The sequence below is a fragment of the Juglans microcarpa x Juglans regia genome, chromosome 6S (assembly GCF_004785595.1).
Source record: "Juglans microcarpa x Juglans regia isolate MS1-56 chromosome 6S, Jm3101_v1.0, whole genome shotgun sequence".
In the NCBI taxonomy this organism is placed as follows: domain Eukaryota; kingdom Viridiplantae; phylum Streptophyta; class Magnoliopsida; order Fagales; family Juglandaceae; genus Juglans; species Juglans microcarpa x Juglans regia.
Genome location: NC_054605.1, coordinates 17,813,121 through 17,834,753, shown reverse-complemented (window position 1 = coordinate 17,834,753; position 21,633 = coordinate 17,813,121). Strand labels below are relative to the sequence as shown.

The following is a 21,633-nucleotide window of genomic DNA, read 5'->3' as shown; positions in this document are numbered from 1 at the left end:
GCAACATTACAAGATAGTTTGATCATAAATTAAAATTATCATACGTTAATTAGTTATATATATTATTATTAAAGCAGTTCTTTAAAAGCTAGTGTTTACGTACCACACATGTCATGATATTTACAAGCACGTCATTTTATGTTTCATTCTGTATATTATGGTTATGTATGTGTTATGCATCTCATGTTACATGAGACATATAAACTATCTTAATATTAAGTGCAAGATAAGATCAAAATAATTTAATCAGATGATCATTCAAATACATTGTACCAATGCAGTTCCAGGGTGGATGATCTCAAGTGTGATCCACCATAGTATGCCAAAATACTATCGGTGTCTCTCCTTGCGTTCATCGGATTTTGGGCCGGTGTATAACCTCGCATACAGGGTTAAGTGTATTGGTGAATCAAATCAGTCAGCTAAATCATATCAGTCAATTAATTCAGATAAATCAGTCATGCATATTATAAGCATTAATATGATCAATCATGCATATTATAAGCTCTTAATATGAAATTTTTTTATGAAAAGGATTATGTTAAGTATGTTTACATTATGATGAGTTTTACATTAAGTCGATATGAGTCATCGACTCAATTTAGTTTTTTTTTTTTTTTTTTTAACCACACCAGGTTAGAATATTTATAAAGGTAGAACTGCAGGATGGTACTTAGTCCAGGGAGGCATGACAGTGGCTTAGATTAGTATAGAGATTTTAAGTTATGATTTTTATGGCATGGATTTTGAGAAATTTTAATAAATACTTCTGTGTACTTTCATTTATGATTTCAGTATTTTAATTCAAAACTATTCTATTTATTATAAGGAATTTTTGTACTTAGCGCTTCATTCATAATAAAAGAAAATATTTTTAAGTCAGGTTTAGTAGTAGTACTTCGACTTCACCAAGAATTTTTAAAAGTGATTTTATTGTTAAACCTGGGGAGTGAGGTGTTACAATAATAGTAAAATAGATGATAAATAGGATTACTCATATTATTTTATTTTAAAGTTGTGTATGAGTTATGACCGGGTAGTTCTCCTATCACTACTCATGAAAAAATTATTAATTATTAAAATATTATTTATAACTTATTGATGCAAACCCAAACCGAAATCAATCATCTATTGTTTATTTATGTATTAATTTCTCATATAATAATTTAGATTTTTTCATCTTCATAATTTTAAATTTTTCAGTTATTTAAGTCCGGTTTGTGGGTTTCATAAAATAATTTTAAATTTTACTATTAATCAATAATTTTCAAAGTTATTTTCTCTATGTTTTGGGTGAATCTCTTATCTTTCCCATCTCGATCATCTGTTGAAACTAGCCACTAGAATTAATCTAAATTCTATCACGCATCACTTATAGTTATAAATGTTTCATGCTCTTAAAATTTAAATTTCTTTTATATTTATTAATATAGTTTTCAGATTCTTTTTAAACTTAAACAGCTTAATTAATTCAGATTATTTAATACAAGATTGGATGGCGTGACTTTGCTAAGTTTTATATAGATCACTTTATTCTTTAATGAACTTAGTTTTGACGAAAAATCCATATAATTTATCTTCTGTTTTTTGGTATTAGAAGATTGTGGTAATTAATGAAGTTTCAACGAAAATGTGCCACGCCTTTATAAAATAATGGCTAAATTAATTTGCAAAAGAAATGATAGTTCCTCGAAGCGATTTTACACCCAGAAGAACTAAAGAAACAAATCTCAAGGGTGACAACACCGGAATGGAGTTCAGAGGCCTCCACCTCTATTCAGATTATTGCACAGCGTCCCATCTTTTTATCACGAAGAATAAACTCGAAAATATATATATATAAGCGGAACATTTCTTTTTAACCGTCGAGTGTTGGGACTGATCCTTAAAATTGTTTACACCCTGCGATGAACCTTCCATCTGGTGAGAACATATCCCGAGACCAAGAGGACCGATCTTAAGATCTCGTTTGTTTTCATTCATGAGATGAGATAAATTAAGATAAAAGTTAAAAATTAAATACAATATTGTTAAAATATATTTTTTTAATATTATTTTTGTTTTGTATAAAAATTTAGAAAATTAGTAATTATTATTTATAACCAATTCTCTTTTTTATCAATCAAATAAGTTGAAGAAAATTCTACTTTTTCGTTGCTAAGAAAGCAAGCATTGTAGCAATAATAACATGAAGGGGGAATAAAGTGCTCAAGATGGACCCTTATTTCCACCGTCAATGTGAACAATAAAACGAGGAAGAGACTGATATAGGGGAATGCAACCAAGCTTGAGAACGATGGATTTTCTGAACATGCCATTCGTGAAATTGACTCCATTCTTCACAATTGGTGAGATTTGCCATTCTTCAGAATCTACTAGTTCTCCTTGATTTGAAGGATGCTTTAGCAAATAATCACCATTTTCTATAGCAAGAGCTATTTGAGAACTGAACTGCAAAATTCATATGCTCATGGCAAATTAAATTCATCAGCATGATCCAGTAACTGCACACTTCAAGGCATAAGGATGCCAAAACAAAATAACTAGCTTTTCTGGCTTCTTTTGCTTCGGGTTTAGAGGATTACTTGACATCAACAAGCTAAACCTGCGGAAACAAGCTGATCAACCAAAAAAAAAAAACAAACAAACATACCATCCTTCGGAATCAAGAATGGAAACAAGCCTTTTTTTCTTCTTTTCTCCTCGTAAACAAGTGGGTTCTAAAATTTGTATTTATTGGTACATTCAAGCATCTAACCAGTTAAGATAACAGCCTAAATCAAACACTGAAATCATCCCAAACTGATGGCAATCGATCTCATTTCTTCTAGTACTTACGGACAATCCACAAACAATTTCAGACAGCAAGGACTGCTCGACCTGAGGTAGATATATTGAGATTGAATACATGATCTAGAATCGACACTAGGCATATGCCAATAGTGGTTGAGGCAACCGAAATATGCCAATTTGCATCGAGCTCATTTGCGCCGTCTGTTTGTGACCAAGTCTGGATTACCTTTCCTCATCATGGTTACGAACTCATCATAATTAATTCTTCCATCCTGAGAAAGAATTTGGGAGTCGGGAACAATCAGTCACCCAAGAAATAAGGACATCCGTGCTTTGTCAGGATGGAATAAAAAATCAAAGCGTGCTGATATATGCTGTGCTGTTTAGGAAATGAAGTGGGTCTGAAGAGTTGCAAGTTCTTGTTTTTGACAAAGAATTCTTCTTGTGCTTTGAAGTTTCAAAATCTCCCACCATGCATTACTTTTGAAACGAATAACTCAGTTAATATAACAAATCGAGTGTAAGGAAGAAGGAAGAAACATACATTGTCTGTGTCAACTTCTGCAATGATCTCCTTGATCGTTTTTTCATCTCCCATATTATATTGCTTAAGGGCATTCTCCAGCTCCTCCATTGTGATGTAACTAATATGAGATGCAAGACACGAAACCAAGACAAAATACCATACGATTAGACAGCTGTGATAAGGACATTATGAATAGCAAATAAAAAAAGAAAGATCAAAGGGTGAGTACCCGCTCTTGTCCTTGTCAAAATATTCAAAAGCTTTGTATAAGTGGTCTTCTCTGTCCATTCTGTTCATGTGCATAGTAGCTGTTATAAACTCAATGTAATCAATAGTCCCATTTCCATCAACGTCGGCCTGAGAAAGCAATAAAGTATGTTATATTAGAAGAACTAGAACCAGTAACACATTCATCAAAATGATGAGATTTGCAATGCATTTATTACAAATAATGCAAGCAAAGAAACAACTCTGAAAATGGAATATAAATCAATAGCCGTTTCCATTTCCAGTCTATAGGCTCACATATGCATACAGTTGGGGATACATGAAACGAACATGTTTTCAGCACTGTAATGTGATCCAATATGCCAGTGAATCAAGAATCATGCCCTTGAATGTGCGTAACTACAGTTATGATAAAAGGGTCAATGCGTTTTAAAGGCAAGAATGCAATGGAAGGTATGTTTTATTTATGAAAAGAATACAACCCTCACTAATGATTGGTCATAAACAAAAACAAAATCAGTAAAGTACGTGATTCATTTCAACTTGAAGGTGCTGCATGAATAGGGAGCAATGACAGATGGTTATGGGTCCAAGCCCAAGCTATAGGAAACGCATAGAATAACCTCTGATTTAGCAAAACAAATGGACACGGATTGCATAAATTTAATACTGTAGAAGGCCCAAATATTTGGTCAAGACCTTGTTAAGTTAATTGTGATCTATGCTTATACAAGGCAAAATTTGAATCAATGGTCATCAATAAATGATTTCATTCAACAAAATACAATTCTCCGTTTTGGAAAATTAGTTCTTAATTCTACTGGCATCTAGTATCTTTGCAAATATCGGCAGCTAGGAGCCAAGCATGCTATCCACATCAGTGGAACAAAAGTTAAAAGAGTTTGGACTTCATATTCAATCAGTTCTAAGAGGAAGCAATCTTCTGCCATCAAAACATTCTCATTAATTCTGTTGGGACTATTAACAAATAAGACCCCCAACAAATAAATAGATACTTATAAAAACAGTTCTGTTGGGATAAAGTTAAATAATTCAGAAGCACGAACAAGTTCAAGCAGAGTAAAAGAGACAAAAAGACTAGAGATATTACCGCTTCCATTAACTGCCTCACTTCAGACTCAGAAAGCTTGGTGCCCAGCTTAGGAAGGCCAGCTTTCAACTCCTCCAAAGTGATTGTTCCATTGTTATCTGTGTCCATAGATTTGAACATTTCCTTCAAGCCAATGATTTCTTCTTCGGAAAGATTTTCTGCAATTACCTGAAGAAAACAGAGAAATTGTGGCATAATGAAAGATTGGAACCACTCAGATTGGCTGGAAGTAAATGTTCATGCCCTTGGGTAGGTTTCTTCATAAACTTTGTTGGCTCACTGGGGTGGTAAGAAAACCTGGAATTTTCTTTAGGGATGCTTTTGAAAAGAGCCTTGTTCTTTATAATTCCATGAATTTTTATTAATAAAGTTGCTAGTACATTAAATTTCTTGGAAAAAAAAGAAGTAACAGATGCTTGTGATGATCGTAAAAGAAGATATACTCACCTTTAGAGCAACTTTTTTGAGCTTGTTCATTGCTCTGAATTGTTTCATTCTAGTTAAAACAGCAATATCAAGAGGCTTATCAGATACATCCCCATCTTCTCTCATCCATGGATGATCTGCATTGCATTTTCAGTGTTTGAACATCATTTCAAATATAAATAAGCCGCCAAACTCAGCTCATTTTTTAAGAATGATGGACATAAAGTGTGAGAAGGCAGGGGAGACAGGCATGAGAAGACACCATAGCCTTCCTCAACCTAATGTGCGTGTGGTCATTCGTCGTTACTGAAACTTACCTAGGACTTCAAGAGATGTCAGCCGTGCTTTAGGATCTTCTTGTAGCATCTTCTTTACAAGATCTTTTGCACTACTGGATATGGACGGCCAAGGATCAGATGAGAAATCAATATGTCCTCGAAGAATAGCATCAAATATAGACTGTTCATTCTCTACATATGAAAGAGAAGCAAGTGAGGATACACTGGTAACCTGCCACCAGGCACCATTCAAATTGATATCTGAAAATGGGTAACGAAGCTGAAATCTGCCATTATGATGAACTCTCCCAAAGGCACACAAAACCTGGAGCATAAAAAATATCGTTGATTGGGGGTTTTAACTTTTCTTACTCATTTAGGACAAGAGCCATACCTCCCCAGAAAGGTGGGACTCCACTAAGTAGAATATATAGAATCACCCCAATACTCCAAATATCAGCTTCAGCTCCATAATTTCGACGCAGCACCTCAGGAGCTACATAATACGCACTTCCAACAAGATCTTTAAATACATCTCCTGCACGAACACACACATAAAGAGTAAAGCTTCAAATCTCTCAACAAAAGCCCTCAAAATAATCTTGAAAAGGTAAATGTTTCAATGTCCAGACTTCAAAAGCACATGCTTTTAGAGAATGAAAGTGGATACTATCATGCTAAAACCGCAAAAGTAACACGAACATTACAAACGGCTGCATTTGTTCTCGCGGATCATATTTTAAGCGTGCCCACAGATAAAAGAGCCAACCAAATCTTTAGGATCTAAATGCATCAAGCTTGATCTGGTCATCAAAGATCCACCGCCATCATCGATCTTAAATGTGTCTGTTGTACCCAATTATTGGAAAACTAACTACTCACATTATTCACAAATTCAGGGATGAAAGATCACTAATGCAGTTATTGCTTAACTTCTCAGTTCAAAAAACGCAAAACTTAAACATTCACCCACATTTTCCCAAAAACCACACCCACTCACCTGGCTTGTAAAACACAGAGAGCCCGAAATCAGTGGCCTTGAGCGGCGAATCCTCATCCTTGCTCAAGAACAAGAAGTTCTCCGGCTTCAAGTCCCTGTGCATCACCCCCATGGAATGGCAGTAGTGCACGACCGTGACCATCTGGCGGAAGAGTCCAGCGGCGGCGCGCTCGGAGTAATGGCCCTTGGCAATGATCCGATCGAAGAGCTCGCCGCCAGCGCAGAGCTCCATGACGAGGTTAACGGAGTGGCGGTCCTCATATGCGCCCTTGAGCTCGACGATGTTGCGGTGGCCGGTGAGGTGGTGCATGATCTGCACCTCGCGGCGGACGTCGTCGACGTCATCACGGTTAATGAGCTTGCGCGTGGCGATGGACTTGCAGGCGAACTTTTCGCCGGTCCGCTTGTGGATGACGAGGTAGGTGACACCGAACTGGCCGCGGCCGAGCTCGCGGCCGAAGGTGTAGGTGGACCGAACGTCCTCGATCGGCCGGCCCAAGACGCGGCCCTGGGGAGTCTGACCTCGACTTTGAGAGGACGCGGTTTCGGAGGGTTTGGGCTCCGAAGGGATGATTCTGATGCCGTTTTCGGCGGGGCGGCCGGGCGGGGTTGTTGAGGGGGAGGAGGACGAGCCGCTGCTACAGTTGTTTCCCATTTGGTTTGGTGCGGTGGTGTTTTAGTCAATGCAAGTCAGAGCCAAGAATATCCAATCTATACAAATCTATCTACGCGTGCCTCTCTGTAAACGGTCCGAGTCATAAAGTGCCTGTCTTTTTAATTTTTTTTATTCAGGATCTAGTCTTTCATATTACGTTGCGTGCGTAAAATTTCTCTTTTTTATTTTCTTTCATATTAATATACTAATAACTATTTTCTTTTTTCAGTAAATAAAAAATAAATAAATATACAAAGGTCAAATGAAGAGATAAAATGAAAATGAAAATACATATTAACAGTATTCATAATTTATATGACTTGTAGAGGTTTTTCTTGCTATTTTCATAGTTCGGCTAACGAGAGATTTTTTTTTTTGTATTTTGTGGATTTTTTTTTTCTTACAGATACGGTTGATATACATTTAATTTTAAGACAATTATTTAATGAACATGTTGAAAGACTTATTTAACTTAAATTACAGTTGTTTAAATTTTGTACTTTTTTTTTTTTATAAAAAGTATGTAAATATATGATCGACATAAAAATATTAATTTTTTAATAATAAATTTTATTTTTTTAAAAAGACTATGTAGAACTTGCATGAATTAAAATTATATATAATATTATTAATGTAAGATGGCTGATATAGATATAAAGAAATCTCACACATTGACAGTGTACCACATCTCTCTACTTATTTTTCTTTTCTTTTTTTTCTCCCTTCCAGTGCGTCTCTCCTCCCTCTGTCTTTGCCTATCTCTGCCCTCTCTGTGGCCGCCATAGTGGTTGGGGACTACTTCAGAGTTGACAGAAGCTGCCGACAGTCCAAGCGGCACCTTCCCATTCACGGCAACGCCTCTCCTGTGTGAGTCCCCTCCCCTCCTCTCCCTTTTCCTTTCGATCTCCACCTGTCTCCACCCTTCCCGTCATCGCCATGGTAGTTGGGACCACTTCAAGGCCAGCAGAGTTCGTCGGCAATCCAAGCGGCACCGTTCGGTAGGGGGTGAGAGCTCCCGTGCACGGCAGCTGCATGGAGGAAGAAAAAAAATAAGAAAAAAAAAAACATGTAAGTATATCACATCAGTATGTAAAATTTCTTTATAAAAATTTTTTGTATCTGTAATATTTTTCTTAATGTAATATATAAGAATCTTTATTGAAAATGGAGATTTTATTTTTTCACAAAATTTCGAAATATTAATGAGGTTATAGATGTATGACTTTCTTGGGAATGCGTGAAAGATTGTGATATCGATAGAAAGTACAGATAAATTGAAAAGGTCTGAGAATTGAATCCAATATATACACAGTAAGTACTTGAAGACATAGTGCTAAAGTAGTATTGACATCATGATAAAATTAGTGCAGAGGGGAGGAGTTTGTGCAATTTCGAGGTTAGCTTCTGATGCATGCGGGCAGGTGGAAGTTTATATTTTTTCTGTGTTTGGTTTTTTTAAAATCTTTTACAAAAGAACTGCAGAAAGGAGGGAAAACAGTGAAATGAGAAATCAAAATGAAGTTTCTGACGTTTGCATCCTTTAATTCTTTTTAACTCATCTTAACTTATTATTATAATTTTTTTAAATTTTAATCTAAAATATAATACATAATTTAATTTTTTTAAATTTCAAAATAATAATAATATTAAAAATAATATTTTAATAATATTATTTCATCTCAACTCAACTCAATTCAATATACAAATAATCTCTTTACTTCCCAAATTATTTCTTGCCTCAAGGCTCAGCTCTAAAAAGAGGTAAAAATGCGTTTGCCGGGAGTCGAACCCGGGTCTATTGCTTGGAAGGCAATTATCCTAACCGTTGGACTACAAACGCTTCTCCTTAGCAGGATACCTAAATAAATTTTTAAATCTCACATTATTCATTCATTTACTTGGGAGTTTTTGGGCATGAAACAACGCAACTTAATTAATTTGCTTTAATTATAATATAACTCAGATATTAGGGAATTTCAAGCTTGTTATGGTTCTTCAACAAGCTAGGCCTTCCTTGATCAATGAAGAAATATATATGTGTGTGTGTGAAGTGGTAAAATGTTAGAGCCCAATATAAGGTTCAGCCACTAGGCCACATTAAGAGAAAAAACAAAAGGATATGAGTGGAGAACAAGGGGGGACGTGCATCAGGCAGGTGGCAGGTCCATCAAAGTAAGTCAAAGGAAAGTATGGGGAAAAGGAGGATGACACACGCAAATGGGACCAATCCCATCATTGCAGACTGAGACTAGCAACCTAGAGGTAGATAAAAGCCTTCAACTAGATGACCAAAAACTCTCTCTCGACTTCGTCTTCTCCTCTTCTTCTTCTTTATGTGAAAGGAGCGCAACAGGAGGATCATCTTCTTATTCTTTAGTTATTCTTCTCTCCAAATGTCCGTGAGCGTAGGCATTTTGCCGAATCATATAAACCCATATGTCCATTTTCTCTTATTTTCTCTACACATTTCACGGCCATGGACGTACGCATTGACATTGTACAGTAGTACTAGCACACTGTCGAGGGCTCCTAACAATACCAATCTAGGCCTAAGTCGCCCCAGTGGGCCTGTAATGACTATTTCTCTACTTCCGACCTATTGTACGATTTTTATAGCGTCAACAATATATATATAATGTCTTTGCTGAGATATTTAAGGATCCAAGGGCAGGGGAGCAACCAATATATAGTTCTTTTCAAAAGAAATGATAGTTGCAGTCGTGAGTGTGCAAGCACCGTGCAATTATTTTGAAAAAAATGAATAAATACGAGACCTACATGAAAAAAAAATTAATTTTTTAATAGTAAAACCCATTTTTTTAAATGACTGCAATACAGTACTTGCGCACTCCACAACTGCATGTAGTATTACTTTTTTTTCAAAGTGTTATGATCCATGCAGTGCTACTACTTCATCTACATGTTTGTTCTTGACACTTTCACTCTTGTTGTAAAAAAAGTTACAATAATAATAATAATAATAATACTATAATAATAAATATATCAACAAAAAATTCTATATGCTGTCATTTTTACGTAATCTTTGTACACTTCATTAATATGATTGGCTGTATTACTCTTTTTTAATATAAAATAACTGTTTTAGTCAATCATATCAGTAAGGTACAAAAAAAAATATACAAAAATGATTGTAAGTATCAGAACTCATGTCAACCATATGATATATACGGCTACTACAAGCTCATGTATCATGATCAATATGTGTCAGGTAGAATTATTAAGGTCACTTCTAAATGTTTCCACGAACACATGATCTATGGCTGAAACGGACTGCATACGGTAGTACTGGAGTAGTGGGAGGTGGACCATTTGTATGCATCTCCATTCTCCACAAGTTGATCTGCAGTTGTTGGAACTACAGAATAGATTCAGCTTTAGTCATATATATCACTTCGTTTCCAATTCAACAATGTGTAAGTTATGCTACTTTTACTACCAGCTGATCATGGATGATGCACTGTATCTTCATCATCGTTTTTGTTTTTACGATCTCATAAAAATTAGACTCCCATCAATTCAAGTGACGTCTGGTGTACTGAGGATTACAAATATAAAATATTAGGCATGTTTCTAAATTTTAAAAATGAAAGTGACTGAAAGCCATCTACGTAGCTAGTCGTAAGGAATCATGCACACGCATGCAAGACTAATTTGCAGCTAACATTAATCTCTCTTTTCAGCATTGCTACTGCATGCATGCACTGAATCCTTGATAATTCACTCTCACAATTAATTTCCTTTTTCTGATCAGTTGCCAAAGCAGGAAAAATAAACGGTGTTTTCATGTATCATGCATCCTTTCTTATCATCAATGCAATAATATCAACAATGCACAATTAATGGTGTTTTCTCTTATATATAAATAAATAAATATATATATATATATATATATATATATAAGTATCAACCATGCACGTTGCAAGTCGAGTGATCATGTTGAACGTAAGTCAATATATAAACATGCACATGATCTTCAACTGCTAAGAACAAATTTCAATCATTGGATCAGGATAACTATCGCTTTCAAAAGGAATCATGCAATGAACGATAAGTACTATATATACAATTAAATATATGAAGACTAATCACCATGAATTGGTTGGTTAAGATGTATCCAGAAAGTTGTAAGAACATATTCTATAATATCAGATCATCGACGGTAATTTTTCTGCAGGAAAGCTGGCCTCAGCTGGCATGCATGCATGCATAATGCAGAATCAGTTCTTATTTTCTCCTTAAAGTTATAATTTCCCACGATTTCTTACTTAAGGCTCGATCTTTTGCATGATTGTACGTACGTACATTCGAAATTTAAAAATGCTAGTACTCCTAGCTAGAAGTAGGAATTACCAGGACCGTAGGAAAAAGGTTCGCAGATCGAATCAACCTGACAAAAATATATGCATGAATTTTATAGCTGCACCATAGATCTAGAGATTATAACACTTTTGTCAGCACCCGTCCTGAAACTGAAAGTTATCAAGACACTAATGTACGTACTGTGATCCACAGGAAGCCACATCAAATTACTAAAAATAGCATTTAATTAGTACAGATACAACTGGTGATCAAGAGAATTAATTTGTCACTTCCGTTATCCCCATCTATATATATATATGGTTATAAATATTCATTCTCTCATGGAACACTACATCATGATGCAGATATCGTCGCTTTAATATCCCTCGAATAAATTCATCACCCTGATATCATATCCCCAAATCAATTTTCTAATTTTCTTGAGAATTAAACTAGCAAGTTGTTTTCTTTTTATTCTTTCGGCTCACCCTGGCCAAGAGCTTATGCAAAACTAGAAAAAATAAAAATTAAAGGTTGAAGCCAGCTAGGGAAATAATGGCCATAAATTTCTGCAAAGTGCAAAGCATCTGATTGTCTGTTTCAACTTTCACTCAATACTTGAAGAGAATATGAAAGAGCACCGTCTATCAATCGTTAATTTATACTAAGTGGGAAAATTCTGGGCATTTATTCGATCGTCTTCGATCGAATGAACAAGCGGTATGCGTAGAACTTAAATAATTGCAGTAAAGAAATATATTATAACAACCTACACTAGCTAGGAATATAACCAAAAAATAGGAATTAATGGTGCGTATGTAAAGCAGTAAATTAAACTTCTGGGCTGAATTTAAGGATCGATAAATGAGTTATTAAAACCATGCATGCATGATATGCTATATCGACAAGTGGATACATTAGGATTTTGTATCAGAGGAAGAGAAGGCATGGTATGCTGAAATTATATAAATCATTGAGAATATATAGAAAGGAGAAGTGAGAACAGCAAAAAGGGAACGCTAGCTGAAGATGACAGAGGGAGAAGAATTCTTTGATGGTATAATTTGAACAACTTGTTTATCTATCTCTTCACGCAAGCAATAAGTGATGCAGATAGAGCAGTCTTTGTCGAAGAAAATATTCTAAATGAAGAAATGAAGACGCTTTCCACCTCTTTTTGCAAATTCTTGTTCCAAGTATTTTTTTTCGATCTTCCACTATTTTTGGTTTTCAAGGAAATCTCCACTAAAGAAGTAGTACTGGAATTAATTGCAGCAAAATCACTTCAACCCGCTGATTAGCTCGATAATTAATTAGGTGCATGCAGATGTGAATATATGTGACGCCAGATAGAATAGTATTATTTTGCAGGCTAATTTTAACAGATAATTCACGAAAAATTAAGAAGACAAGAGAATCGCTTAAAATACAGAGAAAATAACTTTGATATTTAATTCAAAATTGTCAAAATCCAAGCAAGGCCGGCTCTTCCATTAGACAAGTTAGGCAATTGCCTAAGGCCCCTAATGGAAGAATATATAGGCTCCAAAAAAAAATTATATAAAGTAGAATTTTTTTAAAAAATATATATATCCAATAAAAAATTTTAATTAACTCAGTGAGAATGAGAATATAAACAAGATCAAATAGATATTATGTCATTATTATTTTTTAAGTAATAATTATTTTATCTATTCTCCTTCTAAGAATACATTTCTCTTTTGTCATTATTAGTTTAATATATAATTAATGTGAAAATTATAAATAGCAAAATCTAAGTTTCCAATATTTATAAAAGGTTTTTGTATAATCTTTTGAAGAGGCAAGAGCCCATTTTTTTCAAATGTGTAAGTTGTTTATAGAACTTTATTGACAATAAAGATTAGAGTAATTTTACATACAATTTACAGTTGTAAATATCTTTTCTCTAATGATTATAATTGTGTCTAAAAGTCTAAAGTACTTGTAAAACTAGATTTGATAAAATTCTCTCTAAATTAAAAATTTCTTAATAAAGATTAAGTCAGTTATTAGTTGAAAATGTGGTATAAAATCTTAATCAATAATTTTACTTTACAAAACGATAGGAGTTATTTTTAAATAAAAATAAAAATAAATTTATTTAATTTTAATTTAAAAAATAAAAATAAAAAGCCTCACTCAAAATTTTAGCCTTAGGCCCCGGAACCTATTGAGCCGGCCCTGAATCCAAGAAATGACCAAATCAACCCCCAAGTCAGGCTCTAATAGCTAAAAATCGATCATATCATAATTTTATCAAAAATAGCAAAATTTCAATAATCATATCAAAAATAAATATACATATTAAAAAAAGTAATCTACCAAAAATCTGACTCAAATCGAGTTCAGAATCACTTCATAAATGATAAATGAAATATTATTATAAAAGACAAAAAATAACTAAAAATATGGATTCAGAGGAGAAAATAGTGGGATTTAGCCTAAAAAATGATGCACACAGAGTGTAGCTGGGTAACCACGACGTTTGCACTAAAAAGAGTTTTTCAAATTGGAGTCATATGTGCAATTCTGATATATATAGCCAAGGTTATGACCAAAATACCGAAACATATCCAAAACTATCCCAATCAATGAAAGATCACGATTTCCTGCCATATCTGTCACCTCAAGATATTTCAGTGCAGTCAACATGCAATTTGACAACTCAGCATCACCTGACTCGGATCTTCCTGCATCAATATTATACCACACGTACGGTGAATAATTGAAGTTATTAAATAAAAAATAAATAAATGCAATTAATATACCTTAATATTAGCTATTTAATCTTCAAATTAATTTGGTTAAGCATTTTAGCTTTCTCTTCCCTTCTAACTTTAATCTTTATCCTCATGTCAGGTAAGCATGCATGATGTCAATGCTATTGAATCATCAACTTAATTGGCTCTTAAATTCTAAAATATATTTGAGCTACTTTAGTGATATATATGTTTAACCAGTACTCTTGCACTTATATGTCGTGATATTTTTATTATTACCCACATGCATATATAAATTTTGAAACTGCAAACCGTACGTACGTGTGCGTTTGGTTGCATGGCTAATGCAAGTCAGATTCTGATTCTCCATCCCAGTATTATTGAGGTTAAGCATCTTCTTATCTTCAGTGTTTAGCTCCATCTTCTCTTCTATTATTGTCGTATTATTCTTTTTTTTTTGCTAAATATGATATCCTGACCTGACTTACTTTTCTTCTCCTACTTGCACCAAGAAGTTAGTTCCACTCTCCCCTTTAAATCAGTCTCTCCTTCTCAGACCATTCCCACCACCAAATCAGCCATTATTCTTCAGCTCGATCGACCATCACACAGTGATCTTGCTCCGGCCTGTCACACGCAGCTGAACCCTCCCCTGTTTCACTAGGTTTAGTAGTACTTATTTTGTACCTTTAGTCTAAGTGCCATAAGGATATATTAAGAAAATAAATTGTACGGAGCTGTTGAAGCTAGCTAGCTAGCTAGGGGCCTTTAGAAGAATTTGAAACTCGTATTTCTTCGTTGGAGAATGAATGGCAAAAAGGATAGCTTTGAGATCAATATCTCTTCGGCTACTAAAGCCAAACTGCCTGCGGCGGGCAAGAAGTCCGGCGGGATTGGCTTCTCATGCAAAGCCTGGATTTGGAATGTATGGGAATTTTGCAACGAAGACGTCAATAGGGTAGCATTCGCGTTCAAAGTGGGCGTAGCTGTTCTTCTTGTGTCTTTCCTTATACTATTCCAAGCACCTTATGAAGTATTTGGCGCCAGCATCATCTGGTCCATCCTCACTGTTGCCATCATGTTCGAATATACAGTCGGTATGTATATATGCATCATGCCCATGTAAAAAAGAAAAAACGATTATCTGAATTCATTAACAAAACTAAGTTCTTTAAAAGCCTAAGCTACATGCACCCACGTACGCATGCCTCTAAATTTACATCCTTGGAAAATGGTAGACTCACGAGTCACATCGATCGAATAAAACCTATATATGTAATATATTTCTGTTTGGGATATAATTCATAGAAACGAAAATAATCATAATCCTATATATAGGCATAAGAAAATTAACTAACTCATTAATCTTCCATGCAATCATAATGTATGGCTGTGAATTTCTTCAGGTGCAACATTTAATCGAGGATTCAACCGAGCACTTGGAAGCTTGCTTGCTGGAATCTTGGCTATCGCTGTTGGTCAGTTAGCTCTCTGCACTGGCCCAGTTGCTGAGCCTATTATAATTGGAATTAGCATCTTTCTGATTGGTAAACATATTCTCTAAATTTCTCAAAATCTAGCAAAACTAATATGACTTTACACTTAGCTCGTTGATAAATATTCAGATGAAACTTTATTTCATGCAGGGACTGTTACATCATTCATGAAATTATGGCCATCACTTGTGCCATATGAATATGGGTTTAGGGTCATACTCTTCACCTTTTGCCTGGTCATCGTATCTGGTTACCGGATGGGAAACCCGATCAGGACTGCCCTGGATCGACTGTACTCAATAGCCATTGGAGGGCTTGTTGCTGTCCTAGTCAATGTGCTTGTTTTTTCCTATTTGGGCAGGGGAGCAGTTACACAAGGAGCTTGTTGACAGTTTCAATGCAGTGGCTGACTCACTTGAAGGTAACCTAGCTAATTTAAGAATTCTCGGAAATGCAAAACAGAAACCTTGCACCACTCGTTGAAAGCACGGATGAATATAATTAATGCCTGCAAGATTAGCCAAAATATTAATGGGTGGATTTGGCTTCCCAATCCATTTCCCTGCCAAACTCGCTTGTTATCTAACTGATCTGGATTTCTTATTCATATGCGTATATTCATATTAATTTGAATAAATTACAACGTCTAGTCTCATAAGGTTAAAAGGACCACCCCTCCCATGCATGTGGGTCCAGACTATGATATCATACTAAATTAACATCTATATATATAACCTAGAAATATATGAAGTGGGAATTATTAATTAGTCATATCTTTAACGCCAATTTAAATATTGCCATCGATCTATCTATAGAATGTGTGAAGAAATATTTGGAAGATGAAGGGTTGGAACATCCGGAATTCTCAAAGACTGTCATGGATGAGTTTGCAGACGAGCCTGCATATAGGAAATGTCGAAGCACTTTGAACTCATCGGCAAAACTAGAGTCCTTGGTACTTATTTTTCAAATTTGTACAGAACTTTTTTCCCTTTTCAGAATACAAGCTAGCTCTTGATCGCCAGCATTAATAATTGTCAGTAGTACTGTTATTCCATGTACCCATCACCAGGCTAGTGCAGCGAAATGGGAGCCACCACATGGGAGGTTCCGACACTTCTTCTATCCCTGGTCGGAGTACGTCAAAGTTGGAGCAGTTTTACGATATTGTGCTTACGAGGTTATGGCACTTCACGGTGTTCTACACTCTGAAATTCAGGTGTTTCCTCTATCTTACTATTCTTATGAAAGCATCATGGGTATATCCAAAAACAACGTAAATTAATTTTGATACTATATATGTGCCAATATTATATATAAGTCTCTATCAAAAGGTTTGAAGCACAAAATATTACTAATTAAAGAATATCCTTAGACCTCCAACAGAATCAGAACCGGTGCGCGACTTTGTTGCATATAAATGCTAGCTAGAAACGTTTCTATATATTGAAATAGAAAGGGAGAAGGGTGAGGACAAGGCCGAATCAGACAGTTTGGCCTTACATGGTGTGTTCGTGATCTACTTAATTGGTGTCCATTTAAGATATCATTCGAATATATATATGCAATGAGTGGCTGGGTGAGTAGGTGCTAAAGACAATATTAATCGATTCGTTTATTCATTTTAGGAACCATATTATGATAATATTCTATATCCTTGCGCGTTGGTATATGTTCTTTGTTCTCAATCCCAGTAGCAACTAGATATTGCCATATTGATGATCGATCATGGCATGAATATGGGAGACGCTGTGATCGGTAATTGGTACTTCATGCATGTGGCAAGATTCTTTACGAATAATAAAGAGATTAATTTATCAGATAATAGCAGGGAGCTCGATCAACTTGAGTCATTCACTGATATTGGCTTTTGAAAGGATGCAGAGCTCCAATCTAACTCAAAATTTTCTAGTCCATGCACGGCATGCATGCACATGAGTAATTGGTGGTTGTAAAACATTCTGTTGATGAGTTGGATAATATATAAACAGCTAGCTAGGAGAGTAAGAAATTATTCCTTGAGCTGGTTGAACTAATGTCGGACTAATTATATATTAATTACATCTTTATATATATATATATATATATATATATATATATTTATATATTTCCCTTTAAACTGGCGGTTGTTGAGAAGAGAAAGAAACAAGAACAAGGAGGGGTTAAAAGGGGACTAGAGGAATGATGAACAAAAATCAGCAATTGAGAAAAATTTTCAGGCTGGTTTTTTAGTGTTACCAGAAACGGAAATAAATTTATGGAATTCCTGGCCCAACCCCTGAAACACAGGTGTAAAGGGAATCGGAGCAAGGAAAGGGGTTGAGCCAAAATTTATTGAATTTATTTTTTTAATTAAGAGAGGCCAAGATCCCTCTCCGGTTGGATAAGGCATATCTGCATTTTGGCCATTGAATGAAATGAAGCTTCAAAATCCACGAGAAGTTGCCATTTTTAGGGAGTGCATGCAGATGATCTCTTGTAAGGCCACGTTCTGCTATATATCTCCTGATCATTTACAGTATCAGAGAAGTTCAATCAATGGGGAAAAAATAACTGCACGACTGTCTGATGATCTGAGGTACGCATTGACCAATATCTCTTGTCGATGCATTCTTCTGCGCACAGCCAATCTTAGCTAAATTGAGTAAAATGGATGGACTATAAGAATTTAGGAATAAAAAAAGTTCATTTAAAGTCATATGTAAGCAGTCCTTATAGCTGTAAATAGTGGAGTCTTAATACTATGTGAACTGAATAGAACAGAAGACCGGCCAGAAGTACTGCCGGCAGTAGCCACTCATAAAACTAAATCACACACACACACACACACACACACATACACACGCACACACACACACACACACATATATATATATATATACACTGACCTTTCAAGTTTCAAGCTGTCCATTATATATATATATATAATAAATTTTAACACACTTTCTACCTTTTGGGGGTTTTAATAGGCACCATACAACCTCAGAATCACATTCAAGTCAGAAATCCAAGAAGCAGCAAACCAGGCTGCAGAACTGGTGAGGGTTTTGAGCAAAGACATCAGCAACATGAAGAAAAGCCAGAAAACCTCTTTACTGAAAAGGGTTCACAGCTCAACTGAGAGACTCCAAAGAGCCATAGACGTGCATTCTTATCTCCTTACATCCAACAGTGATCCCCCAGATAACTCTTCCAAAACATTACCCAAGCTCCCTTGTGCCCATTCATCCACCCCATCCGACTTCTCAAACCAATTCGCAAATCTTGATGAAAACAACAGCCTCGAAAAAACTGCAAACCCACCCTCAGGGACTGTCCCACTGGCACGGACAGAGTCTTATCATGAGACAATGAGGAAGCAATCCAGAAGGCTGCATTCTTGGCCATCTAGAGAGGTAGATGCTTTTGAAGAAGATGGAGGTCTGAATACAGACATCTTGCCTCGGATGAGCGCATTGGAGAGCACTGCAGCATTGTCACTGGCCACCTTTACTTCCTTGCTTATCGAGTTTGTGGTCAGGCTTGATCATTTGGTTGAAGCAGTTGATGAACTTTCCAAGATGGCCAAGTTCAAGCAACAAGGGTTCTAGCTGGAACTTGAAAGAGGTTTACATCTACAGATTTTGATATGGTAATAAGGGAACAACTAGGATTGGTAAAGAACAGAAAATCACCCTACAGAAGGGATAAGAGGGTTCTGGAAAGCACTTTCTTCAGCCATAAATAAATTTCTTCTTTAAAAGAAAGAGAGAATGTATGATATTATTCCTTCAATGCTGTATGATCTTTAGCTAAATCTGTAACGAACGTACCAGATGCAGCACTTAGCTAAAGTGATGGAACATAATGTGCATCACTTAAACAGAAACGTGGTTCAGTACTGTAACATTTTTGTACCCTAATCTGTTTATTAGTTGATATATCATCAATGTCATGATGCTGGTATATTAATCATATTCTTTTGGGACCAGGAACCCATGTTTAAAAAGAGCTCGGTATTGGAACGGTTATGCCGCTAATTAGGTTATCCGAGGATTTGGAGTGACTTACAGAATTCTCCAATTATTTGGAAAGATTTGGAGTCCTCTTGATTAAAAGTTTCATAAAAAGAATGTAATGATGATATTGAGTAATTCTATTTGAAAGTTGTTACATCAAACGCATTTAGGTACGTGAGATTTAAAAAGTAATTTTTAAAATTTAAATATTATAAATCAATTTATGTAGTATTATAAAAAACTTTAAATAGTACTCAAAATCTTCTCAAATAGAGTAATATTATTTATTATCTATTTTCTCATTATCGTCTTATCATCACATGATGTGATAGTAGATAATTATAGATTATTTATTGTATTTCACTTACGAACTTATTATCTAATGTCATATCATGAAATGATGAGAAAATAAATAATGAATAGATTTTTTCAATAATTGTTACTAATAGTAAACATTTTTTTTTTTTTTTTTTTTTTTAGGTATAGGGGCTCTTGGATGGGCTGGGTCATTCCATCAAATCTTTAAGAAGGGCCCAATCTCGTATTGATGGGGTGGGCGAGAATGGCAAGGACATGCTGAGACATATTGATTATTGAGTACACCCTATGCATGTATCATACATCTTTATCAAGGTTTGAAAATCTCAATTGGGATGAAAAGATGATCAGTGAATCAAGATTTGCTGTAAGATAATATACATACAATTATTTTATAATCTTAATAAATTATTTATTTTTCAATACAAATCTATCAAAATTATATAAAATTTAAGTAAATTCAAAAAATAATAATACTTCATTAAAGAGTTACCTAAATATTATAAAATAATTACATGTATATATATAATTTGGTTCGGATTCAGCTGAAATTAGATTGATTGGCAACCTTCAGATACAGCAAAAGAGGAGGCTAGCCTACTTAACATATCTATCCAATGAGTAAAATTAGATACAGTTTTATAGCGTGCAAATCTCTTGTGCTTCTTTTAGAGAAAAGTATAATTCACTATTAAAAAATAATTTTTTTATGTAAATTCTAGATTTATGATTTTTTTTTTTTTTTAAAAAGTGCGAGACTTGGATTACCTAGCCTGCAAATATCATTTATGTTATCTAATCCGTGCCAAAAGAATTCAAGAATTAGGTAATGTCATAGGTGTTGGTTTGCCTCCTATATATATAATATATATAGTAATGCTATGTATAATGTACAAGTTTCAAATAGATTTAAAAAAAAAAAAAAAAGTATCCCAAGTTTATTGACAATACTCACTTGTGGCTGAAGAAAACTATGGTTACAAGCAGACACTTGGAGGTTATAAATAATCATAAAGGACTAAAATCCAAACATCCAAAAGATCTAATAAAATTACAGGTCAACCAACGACAAAGCACACCTAAAAAACTTTGAAGGTAAAGACAATCCTGCAAAAAAAAAATCAGCTAATACTGAGAAGAATAAAAGGAAAGAGGAAAATAGGTGAACTATAACAAAAACTTCACTACGAGATTCGCAAATAAGAAATATCTATTTTGCTCATGCAAAAAAGATTCCTCAACTTGGTGGATAAATTATCTTTATCTTCAATTAAGTCCATATTTACTCTCTCAACTCTCTACTTAGCTAATAAATCAGCTATAACATTTCATTTACCAAACACATGACTATATGAACCATGCCTTTCTGTAAGAAAAATTTTGTATAGGCCGGGCCCTTTATAAAAAAAAAAAGTAGATACTACTAAAAAAAATAATTATTTATTTTATTTTATATTTTTTTATAATAATTTTTAACATGAATCCTGGCATATATGATCTACTTTTATAAACACACATATGATCTATAGGTGTGGGCTAGTCTGGCCCCTATACATAGGAAGCACCGAGCACAAAAACAACGTGGCAAACACAACATCATGGGCCACAACTGTCCGATGCAAATATTTGAGGTCAACATAGTAATCTGTGCAAAAGCCGAAATCTGAGAAATAATGCGGACCTTCCAACGTTGAATAAAGTCTTACAGCTATTGAGTGGCTGACTGCTGTCAGAAAGTTGTCA

The 21,633-nt window shown here is 34.8% G+C and overlaps 1 protein-coding gene, 1 non-coding gene and 1 pseudogene across 3 annotated transcripts; 1 reads left to right on the top strand and 2 right to left on the bottom strand.

The window, feature by feature from the left end:
• Positions 1-2,672: 2,672 nt before the first annotated feature.
• Positions 2,673-7,100, bottom strand: LOC121236859 (calcium-dependent protein kinase 1-like). Of its 2 annotated transcripts, XM_041133340.1 has the most exons (8): positions 6,363-7,100; positions 5,757-5,900; positions 5,402-5,554; positions 5,106-5,221; positions 4,659-4,826; positions 3,549-3,676; positions 3,338-3,437; positions 2,673-3,065 (listed from the first exon to the last, which is right to left on the bottom strand). In XM_041133340.1, exons 1-8 carry the CDS (start codon positions 7,015-7,017, stop codon positions 2,982-2,984), a joined length of 1,548 nt encoding a protein of 515 aa, XP_040989274.1. In that variant the 5' UTR covers positions 7,018-7,100; the 3' UTR covers positions 2,673-2,981. The 2 variants fall into 2 exon arrangements, with proteins under 2 accessions (XP_040989274.1, XP_040989275.1); XM_041133341.1 differs by lacking the exon at positions 5,757-5,900 and having other exon boundaries at positions 6,363-7,090.
• A 1,685-nt stretch (positions 7,101-8,785) lies between these two features.
• Positions 8,786-8,857, bottom strand: TRNAG-UCC. Its single transcript has one exon. It is a non-coding gene; the product is annotated as a tRNA-Gly (tRNA).
• A 5,729-nt stretch (positions 8,858-14,586) lies between these two features.
• LOC121236858 lies at positions 14,587-19,499 on the top strand (annotated as a pseudogene).
• Positions 19,500-21,633: the final 2,134 nt, after the last annotated feature.

Coding starts and splice junctions, on each gene's coding strand:
- LOC121236859 (XM_041133340.1), bottom strand. CDS start 7,017: ATGGGAAACAACTGTAGCAGCGGCTCGTCCTCCTCCCCCTCAACAACC. Junction 5,555..5,756: donor AGTCCCACCTTTCTGGGGAG/GTATGGCTCTTG, acceptor TTTCATATGTAG/AGAATGAACAGTCTATATTT. Junction 3,066..3,337: donor CAGAAGTTGACACAGACAAT/GTATGTTTCTTC, acceptor ATTCTTTCTCAG/GATGGAAGAATTAATTATGA.